Source organism: Homarus americanus, unplaced genomic scaffold (assembly GCF_018991925.1).
Source record: "Homarus americanus isolate GMGI-L3 unplaced genomic scaffold, GMGI_Hamer_2.0 scaffold7626, whole genome shotgun sequence".
Lineage (NCBI taxonomy): Eukaryota > Metazoa > Arthropoda > Malacostraca > Decapoda > Nephropidae > Homarus > Homarus americanus.
This window is the reverse complement of record NW_024718273.1, coordinates 19897068-19912952: the sequence shown is the minus strand read 5'-3', so window position 1 is coordinate 19912952 and position 15885 is coordinate 19897068. Positions and strand designations below refer to the sequence as shown.

At 47.2% G+C, this 15885-nt stretch overlaps 2 protein-coding genes across 2 annotated transcripts in view; one reads left to right on the top strand and one right to left on the bottom strand.

Annotated features, from left to right (window-relative positions):
* Positions 1–1274: 1274 nt before the first annotated feature.
* On the top strand, positions 1275–6985 carry LOC121859610 (histidine-rich glycoprotein-like). Its single transcript, XM_042356549.1, has 2 exons — positions 1275–1368; positions 5838–6985. Exons 1-2 carry the CDS (start codon positions 1275–1277, stop codon positions 6983–6985), a joined length of 1242 nt encoding a protein of 413 aa, XP_042212483.1.
* An 832-nt stretch (positions 6986–7817) lies between these two features.
* LOC121859562 overlaps positions 7818–15885 on the bottom strand; it is a 51271-nt gene continuing 43203 nt past the window's right edge. The window contains exon 4 of the mRNA XM_042356488.1: positions 7818–9555. Within this exon, the coding sequence (XP_042212422.1) occupies positions 9084–9555 (472 nt within the window). The 3' untranslated portion in view covers positions 7818–9083. The remainder of the gene's footprint in view (positions 9556–15885) is intronic.

Sequence of the window (15885 nt, the reverse complement as noted above, 5' to 3'; positions counted from 1 at the left end):
CCAGGTACACCCCACACTCCCAGATACACCTCTGACACTACCAGGTACTCCTCTGAATTTCAGGTACACCTCAGACACTCGGGGACATTATTGTTGAGAGATATACATTCTTTGAACTAAATTGTTTAATACACTGTCACATTTTTATCATAATGAACCTAACCTAACCTAATCTAACCTAACTCACTTAATCGTAATGAATATCAATTTAGTAACTCTGAATTGATCAACTTCCAGGAATTGGTGATCTAACTCAATTGATCAGCTTCCAGGAATTGGTGATCTAACTCAATTGATCAGCTTCCAGGAACTGGTGATCTAACTCAATTGATCATCTTCCAGGAATTGGTGATCTAACTCAATTGATCAGCTTCCAGGAATTGGTGATCGTGGAATTGAAAATCATGTGAGATGAAAGCCTTGGAATCTGCGGTCGGATGCCTGCCCACCCTGACTGCCTGCCCATCCTGACTGTCCGCCCACCCACCTTCACCTCCACCACTACCTTGGCTGCTGGCCCACCCTCACCCACCACCATGCACCTTACCCTTCCACCCCTACCACAGCTCCTCCCACCCAACCCACCCACTAACCGCTGGGAAGCCACAGAAATGCTGCCACCCTCTTCACACCTGTAACACATATGCTGCCCACCCTCTTCACACCTGTACACATATGCTGCCCACCCTTTCACACCTGTAATATATGCTGCCACCCCTTCACACCTGTAACACATATGCTGCCACTCTTCATTAACCTGTAACATATGCTGCCACCCTCTCACACCTGTAACACGTAAGAGAGGTGTGTAGTTAGAAGGTTTAATCTTCAGGTGAAATAAAATAGGACTAACCTTCATATAATTCATTAATACTAAAAAAAAAAAACACGAAACTAAACCAGAATATTAAAGAATAATAGTAAATAAATATAACAGTAAAACGTGTATTATCGTAATTGTCTTTAGCGCTGCAAACGATCATTAACGAGGTGGTTGGAGTAGTTTTTACAGGCAGGTAGAGTGAGTGTCAAAGTCCAGTACCCCAGGTCTGTGGGGTGACAGGAGTGTGTGTGGTGACCTGTCCAAGTGATTCTATAGTGACGTAGTGACGTTGTGTGGTGACCTGTCCAAGTGATTCTAGTGACGTTGTGGTTACCTGTCCAGAAGTGATCCTATAGTGCCGTTGTGTTGACCTGTCCGTGGTTTATGTGACTGCATATATGGTGACCTACCTAAGTGGAGACAACGGCGAGGAGTGTCTGTCTGGCTTAATATGTGGTCCCCCAAGGCGTGTTACCAGAGAGAGGAGAAAAGCCGCAAGAGATTGACCACCAACAACTTAAACATTGGCCCCATCTTACGACCAGGTGCGTGTGTGTATATGTGTGTGCGTGTGTGTGTATGTGTATGTGTGTGGTAATCTTGTGAGAGAGGAACTACTTATTTATATTGAAATTAAATCGGAAGGATTAATGCATTCTGAAAACCGATTAAATGTTAGTAAAATTTGTGATTTGGAAACTGAGATGGATGTTAATGTTGACCCCGGGTAAGAACATTGTTACTTAATTGTATATGGTCAAGGTGTTCACTGCGTGTTCATGTTCTTTGTGTTCTTCAGTATATATATATCAGGGGGCCATGCAGGGGAGGGGAACAAGGACACAGGTGGTGGTGTTGGATCGACAACACGTTCATCATGGTGTCTTGTGATGATTAATTTGTTAGTGAAGTATCAAAGAAGTTTATGCTTTTTTATTTACACGTTTTTTATCAAGTTTATACTTTTTTATTTACGTTTTTTATCAGGAAGTTTATACATTTTTTGTTGCGTTTCAAGAAGTTTATGCTTTTGTAATTTTTACTACACATGGGACCGCCTGATTGGTGTAGTACTGCCCTTCCTCACTACACCATGACCTACAGTATGCTCATTACAGCTAATACGCGTTGTTTATCACTGAACTGTTGAATCTTAAGTAACGAACCTATAATGCTGGTAGGTTTGGTACATTGTAGTGGGCCGTCTCCCCTACAAACTTCTTGTGCTGCCACCACCTGCTACCGCTTCTAGCAACCAACCAGATGTTACCGTATCTTAGCAACAGAACTAGTCACGGCGACTTTCTGGGTTTTTCCCAACATGACTGGCAGCTGCTTAACGTTATATAAGCTCTGTCTCTCCATTGAGATTCATTCAGCCATTCTTCCTGAACAAGCAACACCTCCTCCTCCACCGCTGCCTGGCTGCCCGCTTCTCTCGCCTGCCTGGCGGTCCTCGCTCCCCTCCAGCCCAGCAGGCATGGCGACCCTGGCTGTCCTTCTCAAAACCCTCGCAAGCCCAGCACTCTCATTCTGCATCTTCCTGAACAGCAATACCTCCTCAGCAAGCCCGCTGTCTATCGCCATAACATATATTATACCAAAAACCACATTAGAATTCCTTCATCCTGGTGCTAGACAACATTAATATCTCGATGCCCCTACAACATAACCGGCTAAACCATAAAGAACATAAGAACATAGAATGGAAAAGCACTTTGCAAGCGAACTGTTGGCCCATACTGAATGATCCCATTTACCTCAACTAATGCTCATATAAGCATCCAACCTATGTTTGAAGCTATCCAGCGTGTTCGAGTTAATGATGATATTTGGTAACTTGTTCCATTCATCCACTACTCTGTTACCAAACCAGTGTTTACCTATTTCGCGCCTAAATCTAGAATTTGTCTAATTTAAGAGCTGGTATTCTGAGGATTTAAGCTCTGGTTGGATAGTTTAGTAACTTGCAATGTCGCCCTTTGTTTAGCCCTGCCTTCCATTTACACTCTGTCAGAATTCAAACTAATTACCAAATGTTAAATGTACCCAAATATAGCCGGAATGAAGTCAAATAATGATCTAGATGAATAAATCGGACTGCTAATCTTCTCGACTAGTATTTGGTGTCAGAAAGAAATCACAAAAAATTGAAGTAAACTTAATTTAATCTAGTTAATAAATCCAAAGTGCATGTACCCTAGCCTAACCCAACTCAGGTGAGCAAGTTTTACCCCGAAACGCAAATAATAATCGAAAAGTGATTCGCCAATTACATATCACGACCATCATTTTGGCTTCATTGCATTTATTAGATGATACTCTCGCTCCTCGGTACATGCACGCGATCTATTAACTCAGATTAAATGGAGTTTTCTCCAATTTTGTGACTTTCTGACACCAAATACTAGTCGAGAAGTGATTAGCAGTCCGATTTATTCATGTAGGACCATTATTTGACTTCATTGCGGTGTAGAATCAGCCACTGTCCGCCCATATTGAGTTTTGCAGAAGTTTGTACAGTAAATATTCCTCGTTATTGGTCGACTTATCGCACCACTGATGTAAGAAATTACCTAAAATTATAATTATGTTTATTATTGGTCTTAGGAACCTTAATGAATCTGTACCTAGAGTTATATGGAAGTAATTCTTTTTCTCCCTCTAATGTTTTATTTTGGTACAATATTACTAAATGATAAGTTCCTGAAAACATTAACTTTAAATATTTAGCCATTAAGTAACTGCATTGTTCTCGTAAGGTCAGCCAAGTACATTATCTACATATCAAGGAGGTGTATTGAGACAGCGTTAGTCGACCAGGAAGCCACACTCGCTCGTTCGGTGTTGTCCAAGTAGGGCTAACAAACTGGTGGTGTTAGTGTGTCATTGAGCTCTGTATTTATGTTATAAAGCCAATAGCCCGTTCACTGTAGTGCTGATTATTCTACAAAAAAATGTAGCCTAAAGCATTCGTTCAGAATTGATGTAAATAACTACAGTAAGTATTTACGCCTGTGTGTAGTGAGTGAATGACAACAACTTGTGGGGCGGTGTGCACCTACTGTGTTCCCGAGGCTGTTTGATAAGCAAGACATTATCATTGATGACACATTGTGTGCACTGATAAACGTGCACAAGAGGTGAGTGGCGCATTTATCACTAAAAAACGAACATAAAAGGAGGTTAGTGTGGACCTGTAGTAGCGAGACAGTGCTCTGGGAGAAGTGGGGACCTGTAGTAGCGAGACAGTGCTCTGGGGAGGTTAGTGGAGACCTGTAGTAGGAGACAGTGCTCTGGGGAGGTTAGTGGGGACCTGTAGTAGCGAGACAGTGCTCTGGGAGGTTAGTGGACCTGTAGTAGCGAGACAGTGCTCTGGGGAGGTTAGTGGGACCTGTAGTAGCGAGACAGTGCTCTGGGGAGGTTAGTGGGGGACCTGTAGAGCAGACAGTGCTCTGGGGAGGTTAGTGTGGACCTGTAGTGAGACAGTGCTCTGGAGGTTAGGACCTGTAGTAGCGGAGACAGTGCTCTGGGGAGGTTAGTGTGGACCTGTGGGACAGTGCTCTGGGGAGGTAGGTGACCTGTAGTAGCGAGACAGTACTCTGGGGATAGTGTGGACCTGTAGTAGCGAGACAGTGCTCTGGGGGAGGTAGTGGACCTGTAGTGAGACAGTGCTCTTGGGAGGTTAGTGGAGACCTGTAGTAGGGAGACAGTGCTCTGGGGAGGTTAGTGTGGACCTGTAGTAGGAGACAGTGCTCTGAGGTTAGTGGAGACCTGTAGTAGGGAGACAGTGCTCTGGGGAGGTTAGCGTGGACCTGTAGTAGCGAGACAGTGCTCTGGGAGGTTAGTGGAGACCTGTAGTAGGGAGACAGTGCTCTGGGGGGGTTAGTGGGGACCTGTAGTGGGAGACAGTACTCTGGGGAGGTTAGTGGGACCTGTAGTAGCGAGACTGCTCTGGGGAGGTTAGTGGGGATCTGTAGTAGAGGACAAATGCTCTGGGGAGGTTAGTGGAACCTTGTAGTAGGGAGACAGTGCTCTGGGGGAGGTTAGTGGGGACCTGTAGTAGCGAGACAGTTCTGGGGGGAGTTAGTGTGGACCAGTAGCGAGACAGTTGGGGAGGTTAGTGGGGACCTGTAGTAGGGAGACAGTGCCTTGGGGAGGTAGTGGGGACCTGTAGTAGGAGACAGTGCTCTGGGAGGTTAGTGGGGACCTGTGAGTTGGGAGACAGTGCTCTGGGGGAGGTTAGTGGACACTGTAGTGAGACAGTGCTTGGGGGAGGTTAGTGGGGACCTAGTAGCGAGACAGTGCTCTGGGGAGGTTAGTGGGGACCTGGAAGTGAGACAGTGCTCTGGGGGGGTTAGGGGGACCTGTAGGGAGACAGTGCTCTGGGGAGGTAGGGGACCTGTAGTATGAGACAGTGCTCTGGAGGTTAGTGGGGACCTGTAGTAGGAGACAGTGCTCTGGGGGAGCTGAGTTTGGGAGGTTAGTGGGGACCTGTAGTAGCGAGACAGTGCTCTGGGAGGTTAGTGGAGACCTGTAGTAGCGAGACAGTGCTCTGGGGGTTAGTGGGGACCTGTAGTAGCGAGACAGTGCTCTGGGGAGGTTAGTGGAGACCTGTAGTAGGGAGACAGTGCTCTGGGAGGTTAGTGTGGACCTGTATCGAGACAGTGCTCTGGGGGGTTAGTGGAGACCTGTAGTAGCGAGAAAGTGCTCTGGGAGGTTAGTGGAGACCTGTAGTAGGGAGACAGTGCTCTGGGAGGTTAGTGGGGACCTGTAGTAGCATATTATAGTTTAAAAACGCAATGGTAACAGACACATTAAGAGGACTGAAACAGCTAGACAAACAGACTACAGAATCAAAACATTCCCACACTGTAATGAGGCGACGGTACTAATAACCCTCAAGTACACATATCAAATTTCTATAAAATAATCTTGAACAAATTTGTACATTATTCCATGGTCCAAATGTTCAGTGAAAAGTTCTGAAGTGGTGAGATTGTGAACTGTATAGATTCCAGCACATCACCAGTTCGCACATCACCGGTCTGCACATCACCAGTCTGCACATCACCGGTCACGCGCCAGTCTGCACATCACCAGTCTGCACATCACCAGTCTGCACATCACCGGTCTGCACATCACCAGTCTGCACATCACCGGTCTGCATATCACCGGTCTGCACGTCACCGGTCTGCACATCACCAGTCTGCACATCACCAGTCTGCACATCACCGGTCTGCACATCACCAGTCTGCACATCACCGGTCTGCACGTCACCGGTCTGCACATCACCAGTCTGCACATCACCGGTCTCACATCACCAGTCTGCACATCACCAGTCTGCACATCACCAGTCTGCACATCACCAGTCTGTACATCACCAGTCTGCACATCACCAGTCTGCATATCACCGGTCTACGTCACCGGTCGACATCACCAGTCTGCATCCAGTCACATCACCAGTCTGCACATCACCAGTCTGTACATCACCAGTCTGCACATCACCAGTCTGCCGTCTGCACATCACCAGTCTGCACATCACCAGTCTGCATATCACCGTCTGCACATCACCAGTCTGCACATCACCGGTCTATCACTTGTGTAGTTGCACATCACCAGTCTGCATATCACCGGTCTGCACATCACCAGTCTGCACATCACCAGTCTGCATACCGGTCTGCACATCACCAGTCTGCACATCACCGTCTGCACCACCGGCTGCACCTCACCGGCCTGCACATCACCAGTCTGCACATCACCGTCTGCACATCACCGTCTACACGTCACCAGCCTGTACATCGCCAGTCTGTACATCACCGGTCTGCACATCACTGGTCTACACGTCACCAGTCTGCACATCACCAGTCTGCACATCACCAGTCTGCACATCACCGTCTACACGTCACCAGTCTGTACATCACCGGTCTGACATCACCGGTCTGCACATCACCGGTCTGCACATCACCAGTCTGCACATCACCGGTCTGTACACCACCAGTCTGCACATCACCGGTCTGCACCTCACCAGTCTGCACATCACCAGTCTGCACATCACCGCCCACGCCACCAGTCTGCACATCACCAGTCTACACGCCACCAGTCTGCACATCACCAGTCTCACATCACCGGTCTGCACATCACCGGTTCCCGACATTGTAGTGGAGGGGTTGTCAGACCACAGCTATATAGCAAGGAAAGCCAGACTTGACCCGACATTAGGGAGGTCAAGTATAGGTAACTCTGCGGTTGACCAAGGATTGTAAATCAACTAGCTCCTCCCATGTGTCACGGCCCCCAACAAAACATGTAAGAAGGCACCAGCCGACTCTTTCCCAATATAATAACCTACATCCCTGAACAAAGTCCAGACCTGACCTCACATTAGCCAGGTCAGTAACCTCGAGCCCAACTCAAGGCCACAAATCAACCAGGGCTCATGTCACACGGCCCACCTGATGACTTCTCCAGAAAGTACAACTTACAGTCTCTGAAAACGTCCAGACCTGACCCTACATTAGCGAGGGCAAATGTAAGGTGACCTTCAATCAGCTCAACCTGACGGCTGGTCTTCCAATATATAGGACGTCCGACTCCCTCAGTGAGGTTGTCTTGTAACCAGGAGAGCCAGCTACCACGTCCCCAGTCCGCTCGAGAGAAGCCCGCCACTAAGTGTAACGAAGTCTCAGCCGGGTCCATCGACAGTGCTGTCAACTCCACGTGTAACAGTAAGTGCTGGCTGTGTAGACTGTAGAAGTGCAGTGATCCGGCCTCCCCAACGATCGACTTAGTGAAGTGCCCATTCTAATTGTGAGGTTAGGTTATGCGAATACCATAGTCTATCATAAATTGTGTACGAACCCCCTATTAATCCCCATTGAACTAGTAAAATAAAGCTGTAACACGCATTGGTGTTTTATATACTACACTTGTACTGTGCCTGTGTTAATATACAGTGTTGACATCACACCCTCGAGACACTCCATTCCTCTGCCTATAATACTCTACTACTATAAACTCCTAACTTACCTCTTCATGTGAGATTTTGTCTCATTACAACATCACCAGTGTGCACATCACCACAGGGGCACAATAGGAGACGTGAGAAGGCAGCTTGTTTACTCTCCCAGACTTCGTGGCCAAACAGATATCCCCAGAAATGAGTAAAAAAAAATACATTGTACTTACACCTTCCTCACCACCTGTAGACAGCATGTACACAATATACAGGACTGACAGTTTTATAAAACAAATTTTCTAGAGGCTGGAGACAGTACACAATATACAGGATTGACAGATAAACAAGTTTTCTTGACGATTAAGACAAAGACTATCTTGTTTGACTTTTGTTTTTGTAAATTGTACATGATTAATATTGGTTTGTGGTTATATCTCTTAATTAGCTACAGGTGTGAGAGCTTGTAGTAACAGATGGGCTAATGGATCGTCTGTGAGCTCTCTCTCTATATGCCCGAGGCTAAGAGACGAGGGGGAAGGTAACCTAACCAAGTCACCAAGAGGAGGGTAACCTAACCTAACCACCCATTAACTGCTTTGAACATTAATGCCACAGCTTAACACTCGGTAGAGGGGGAGGCGGTGCTAGGCACATGATACATCAGCCCACAGTGTCATCACACTTTGTGACTAATTCTTGATGACTTTCTTTCGTTAGAACAAAGATTGGATATATGATGATTAGGAACCCCCGCTTACTTCAAATGACGAATAAACACCCCAATCCTAACCTAACTTAACCTAGACTAGCTTAGCCTAGCCTAGCCTAACCCCATGTATTAGCCCCTGTCTTATAGGCAGAAATATTTATATAAATGGGTTAATCCCATAAGATTTATATACCCTATCATCCCCTGTAACTTTCCACTAGCTTTGAGACTTATTTTCAGAGCACGTGTTAAGGTGTGCCCACGGGAAGTTGCGTCACTTAGTGCTGAGTTAAGCATTAAGTAACTGGCTCTCTGACTACCTATGACGGGCAGTAGTTTGATATCACTCACTAGAGGAAGACGTTATTGAGAACCATTGTTGCTGGTTCCGTCTTCCCTCGAGGGAGGTTTCAGATATATTCCGTTCTCCCTCGATAAGTCTCTACTCAAGTCTTCACTCACGAGAAACAGACGTAAACAAGCTTCACAGACAAGCTTGCCGTCTACGTTTCTAACACTCATAGTTACATTGAGTAAATTACTTAGGTGAAATAAACTGGGATGCCTATTGTCCACTACACTGCAGAGGGAAACTAATAGTAGTTAATGTTGGTAAAGTCAGTCGACATCATGAAAGAGAAGTGAGAGTGACGCCACCCAGACATGTGTGTGAACAAGTCTCGTGAGGTCGTGTTGTTGATGCTCACAAGGACGTGTGGTAAGTAGCCCTGGCTAGCCTGTAGCCTCGCCGTTACCCTGGACACTAGACGAGCTAGACCCATGCCCCTGTAGTCCTCTTCGGTCCTCAGCATGCCCAGGGCACCATACGTGGATGAGGCAATCCAGGACACGGGGACGACCTCATTTCTAGCAGCTAATATGTCGCCCAGCTCCACCGACGTGTCCTCCACAACGGTTTGGTCCAAATACACGCCTGCAGACGGCACTTTTTGGATAAATCTCCACATGGTCTGCAGAGGCGAGTCCTTAGCGTACTGGCTGGTCTCCAAGAGGTGCTGCAAACCGGCTTTACCCAGCAGACGGACACAGAACCCCGCCCTACACCTGGAGGAGGGGAGAGACGGGTTACTCAGAGCGGTAAGCCCCAGGACCATCCTCTGCTCCTATATCAAGTTGCTACACCATTAATTGTGAGTGATGTGTTTTCTCTTCTTCCTTCCTTTATCAAATTTTCTTCCCATCATATGACAGACAGCCAGTTCACATTTATCTAAGTCAATCGTCTTAATAATATCTCGTCAGTGTGGCTAGCAACTGTTTACCTGGTAATTAACTATTTATCCTACCAGTTACCATTTACCCATTTGTGTCCAGGTGAAGGTGCGTCACCTACCTGAGGGGTAGAGTGTCCAGGTGAGGGTGCGTCACCTACCTGAGGGGTAGAGTGTCCAGGTGAGGGTGCGTCACCTACCTGAGGGGCTGAGTGTCCAGGTGAGGGTGTGTCACCTACCTGAGGGGCTGAGTGTCCAGGTGAGGGTGTGTCACCTACCTAAGGTAAGTGTCAGGTGAGGTGCGTCACCTACCTGAGAGCTGAGTGTCCAGGTAGTTGTGTCACCTACCTGAGGCGCTGAGTGTCAGGTGAGGTGTGTCACCTACCTAAGAGGCTGAGTGTCAGGTGAGGGTGTGTCACCTACCTGAGAGTGGGGAGTAATCCCGGGTGGTGTGTGCCCTGCCTGAAGTGGGGAGTGTCCAGGTGAGGTGCGTCACCTACCTGAGGAGCTGAGTGTCCAGGTGAGGTGTCACCTACCTGAGGGCTGAGTGTCCAGGTGAGGTGGTAGGTGAAGATGTGATCCTGGGCGCTGTCGAGGAGGCTAGTCCTAGGTGGTGGGTGACCTCCTTGGCCAGGCCCAGCAGGTAGTGAGGATACACCCTATGTGCAATTCCCATGCCAGTCCACCAGGGGCGTCTCTTTCAGCGCCTTCTGCAGCTGGCACACCTCGCGTTCCCGGCAAAAGACGGTGAACTGAGAAGCCACGTCCTGGTGTGGGCGGGAGGGGGGGGGGTGCGTATAAACAAATAGACAGATGGTGGCCTTAGGTTAATTAGGTTAAGTTAGGTTAGGTCAGCATTACGATAATTAATCTTCAGGTGCAATAAGCTGGGGAATTAATCATCAGGTACAGTGAGCTGGGGGATTAATCATCAGGTACAATAAACTGGGGGATTAATCATCAGGTACAATAAGCTGGGGGATTAATCATCAGGTACAATAAGTTGGGGGATTAATCATCAGGTACATCAATAGTAGGCAAATTACTGGAAGCAATCATTTCAAACTATTCGAAATCACCTGGAGAAGCACCGATTGATCAATGATTCCCAGCATGGCTTCACAAGCGGACGTTCTTGCCTAACTAATCTATTAACATTCTTTTCATCAGTTTTCGAATCGGTGGACGAGGGGCACAATTATGATGTGGTATATCTCGACTTTAGCAAAGCCTTCGACAGAGTCCCCCATGAAAGACTAATTAGAAAGGTAGAAGCACATGGCATCAAAGGTAATATCCTTAAATGGATTAGGGTGTGGTTACAGGACAGGAAACAGCTAGTGAGCATTAACGGCACTAAGTCCCATTGGAGCAACGTCACAAGTGGAGTTCCCCAAGGCTCAGTACTTGGACCATTATTATTTATTATATACATAAACGACATAGATATCGGCATTGACAGCAACGTAAGTAAATTTCCTGATGACACTAAAATAGGACGTGTTATCAAATCTGACGAGGACTCGGCAAAACTACAGGAAGATCTAAACAAATTTTTCGAATGGTCTGAAAAATGGCAGATGAAATTCAACGTCGACAAATGTAAAGTACTCAGTATAGGAGATGCAAACAGGGAAACCAGATACCAGATGAACGACGATGCCATAGAGAAATCCGACTGCGAGAGAGATTTAGGAGTAATGATAAGTAGGAACCTTAAGCCAAGTAAACAATGTGTTTTTGCTCGTAACAAGGCTAATAAAGTACTTGGGTTCATACAAAGGAGTGTTAGTTACAAGACTAGCGAGGTCATCCTAAAACTGTACCTTGCTCTTGTGAGACCACACCTGGATTACGCAGTTCAGTTCTGGTCACCGTATTACAGAATGGATATAGAATCCTTGGAAAGAATTCAGAGGAGAATGACAAGACTAATCCCGGGCATTAGGAACCTTGAGTATAGAGACAGGTTAAAGCATTTTAATTTGCACTCCCTTGAGAGACGTAGAGCGAGGGACGACCTGATAGAGGTGTATAAGTGGAAGGCAGGGCTAAACAAAGGGGACATTACAAAGGTACTCAAACTATCCAACCAGTAGCGAACTCGTAACAATGGTTTTAAATTAGACAAATTTAGATTTAGGCGTGAAATAGGTAAACATTGGTTTGGAAACAGAGTAGTGGATGATTGGAACAAGTTACCAAATATCATCATTAACTCGAATATGCTGGATAGCTTCAAACATAGGTTCGATGCTCATATGAGCAATAGGGGTTGGGTGTAAACGGGACTGCCCAGTATGGGCCAATAGGCCCGCTGCAGTTTCCTCCATTCTTATGTTCTTATGTTCTTACAATAAGCTGTCACCGTGCAGCAGGAGGGTCAGCAGCACAGCACTCACTGTGCAGCAGCAGCAGGGTCAGCAGCACAGCACTCACCGTGCAGCAGGGGAGGTCAGCAGCACAGCACTCACCGTGCAGCAGTAGGGTCAGCAGCACAGTACTCACCGTGCAGCAGTAGGGTCAGCAGTACAGTACCTCACCGTGCAGCAGAGGGTCAGCAGTACAGCACTCACCGTGCAGCAGTAGGGTCAGCAGCACAGCACTCACCCCGTGCAGCAGGAGGGTCAGCAGCACAGCACTCACCGTGCAGCAGTAGGGTCAGCAGTACAGTACTCACCGTGCAGCAGAGTCAGCAGCACAGTACCACCGTGCAGCAGTAGGGTCAGCAGTCAGCACTCACCGTGCAGCAGCAGGGTCAGCAGCACAGCACCACCGTGCAGCAGCAGGGTCAGCAGCACAGCACTCACCGTGCAGCAGCAGGGTCAGCAGTACAGTACTCACCGTGCAGCAGGAGGGTCAGCACAGTACTCACCGTGCAGCAGCAGGGTCAGCAGTACAGTACGCACCGTGCAGCAGCAGGGTCAGCAGTACAGTACTCACCGTGCAGCAGCAGGTCAGCAGTACAGGCACTCACCGTGCAGCAGCAGGGTCAGCAGTACAGTACTCACCGTGCAGCAGGAGGGTCAGCAGTACAGTACTCACCGTGCAGCAGTAGGGTCAGCAGTACAGTACTCACCGTGCAGCAGCAGGGTCAGCAGTACAGTACTCACCGTGCAGGAGTATGGGAAGTCTTGCTTGAGAGTCTCAGCCAACCTGAACAGTTGCCCCTCGTCCGTCACTCTCCTGAAGACCATCACTGACCAGCTCTCACTCCTACCACAGTTTTACAAAGGTTCAAGCTTCCTGGATCACGTTACAGACGGATGCTGCAGGAGAAAGTGTCAAGCTGAAGTTGGTCTTTTGTAGTGTACAGCTTAATGTAACAAGCTTCAAATTATTATTGGATGTGTTTACTGTGATGATGGTAGTGTGATTTATTTATTTATTTTATTTATTTTTTTTACAGGGATTAGCCCACCCGGGCATAGTCACTGACCCACATCGGGGCCTGGGGGGGGAAAATATAATAATAATAATAATAATAATAATAATAATAATAATAATAATAATTGTTATCGCCGCTGGCTTATAAATGCTGGTGTCAGTTGTTGACGATCGCTGTCTTCCTCGAACAAACATTGGATCTCTCAGCGCCCCCAACGCGGCCTGCCCGTGAGATGTAGCGGCTGGGGGAGGGGCGGTGTTTACAGGATAAAGAGTTCCTGATTCTGCTGAATGTAAGGGTGACGTGGCTCTCATGATACAGATCGCCCTCTCGAGTGATGCCCCCACGCTACCTGTGACCCCGTCAGATACGGCGGGGGCGGTGTTTACCGCCGGCGTCAGTGCTGGCACCCTGGGAGTGTTATCACCGCTTGCGTCAGTACTGGCAAGTGAGTATTTAATGGTTTAAAAGGGTGGCGTGGCCGCCTGGACTAGAGGAGATCGCTCACTCGAGTGATGCTGTGAGGACCAGCCCTCGAGTGATGCTGTAAGGAGCTGCCTTCTGCTCGCACGGATAAACACCACACAAGCCTGTCCAAGAATTTGTGCTGAGATAATTTACACAGTACTGTTGTCTCTTGGAACACCATACTGGTCTGCATTTACCTGCACTTGTTTTGACCACATCAATAAATACTGAATGCATCAACAGGCGGGTTTTTTTTATTTATTGGGCACCCCCCCCCCCTACATCCTTGTGTAAGGTGAAGCGCAGAAGCGTTTACAGCGCCCAACAGGGAAGCATGTTAAGTTCATGCTTGCCTTTATGTCTCATGAGTTAAGGGCGTGTTTCAATCATTCCGTTTGACTTGCCCGTCACCTGAACGTCCTTATTCCCAAGGCGTTTATAATAATAATAATAATAATAATAATAATAATAATAATAATAATAAAGAACTAGAAAGAAACACAAAAGTGAAAAAAAAAGATCAATAGTGAGAAACAATATAAGTATGTTGTGTTTGTTAACGCTCATAGGAGCGTTATTGGTTCTTGGTTTTGGGTCCACCGATCTGTCTGTGAAGTATGGTGCTGCATCGGCCGGTGTTCAGTGGTTATGGGTTCCTGAGTGTCAATGCTTCCGGGAAGTGGGTATGACGGGTGGAAACACGTTCCCTCTCCCTCCAATGGGATGTTCCCGTCCCTGAAGCGCTGAGTGTCGGGAACCCTCCTTGGGTGGGTGTCGAGGTGTAGCAGCTAGACACTCCTGGTTCCGGCGGTTGACAACGGGTGTCTCGTGCATACCTCGTTGTGGCTGTCATCCCTTCACTCGTTTCCAGAAAGGGTTTTCCTCATGGTAATGACAGCATCTCACCAAAGTATCGCCTAAAGTCTGAAGTTGCTCCATATGATCTTTCATATTCTGCATCATTGCCGTCAATTGGGTGAACGTCAACTGTTAATCCCCCGATTACCCTGGCTGTGTGAGTGACCGGTTAGCATTTCGGTCGTTCAGGGCCTCCAGGTCTTCTATGCTGGTTAGGCTGGTCTCCTCTGCCTTGTTTCCTTCCATGACTGGCGACACAGTGGACAGCTATAGAGACGTTCGGTTAAGCAGGAACGCTCTTCAACTGACGCGTCTGCTTGTTTATAAAAATGTCATATAACTGAGGTTATACAAATGATGTCATACAATCTGAAGTCATGTAAGCGATGTCATACAACTGAAGTCGTATAAGCGATGTCATACAACTGAAGTAATATAAGCGATGTCATACAATCACGACCACAATGAGACTCGAGTTGATGTCACACAGTTTCAACCTGTAATATAACTGAAGTAATATAAGCGATGTCATACAATCACGACCACAGTGGTGACACACGAGTGATGTCCCTCAGACACGTGATGTGCAATACGCACGCACGAGTGATGTCACACAAACACGACTACAGTGAGACTCGAGTTGATGTCACACAATTGGAGTTGATGTCACAAGGACGCGTGCCAAGCGCACGAGTGATGTCACACATGAGCTAGGATGTCACACTAACACAACCACAGAGACCCACAATCAATGTAGGGACTCGTTACACAACTGATGTCACAAACACTACTGCGGCGCCCTTACTTGTACGACGTTACGGTGTAAAGGCCTGGGACTTAGGGATAGAAATCCCTTACCAGGCTAATCAGGATCTTAATAAAGGAAAGTCAAGGACCATGGTTTTCTGAGGAATAACAAACAACCGTTAGAGATTGGCATCTCTTTACTATAAAAATATAACACAAAACTCTGACACCACTCAACAAACATCAAATAATTACGGGAGTCAAACAATTAAAGGAAGCAAACAAATAATGGGAGTCAGCAATAAATGGATTAAAACAATTAAATGGAGTCAACAATTGATAGAATCGAACAATACAGGGGAGTCAGCAATTAATGGATTCAAACAATTAAATGGAGTCAACAATTATAGAATCAAACCATGAACAAATATTTCCTACGGCAGTGGCCCTGGGGGAAGGTTCTGGAACACGGTGATGCACACTCAGGGTAACGAAACGTCCACTTCGACTCCACACTCAGCAACGTCTTGAAAAGGCAGGAGAACACCGGGGCACCGACGGAATGTGATGAACTGATGGTCGTGGTATGCGGTAGTGGTAGATGACCAAAGAGTTGGCAGTTGATAGGTGAAGGTCTGGGAACACAGCCCACGAGTCCAGGACCTATGATGAGATCACAGCCAGAATTTGACGGACAGCAGG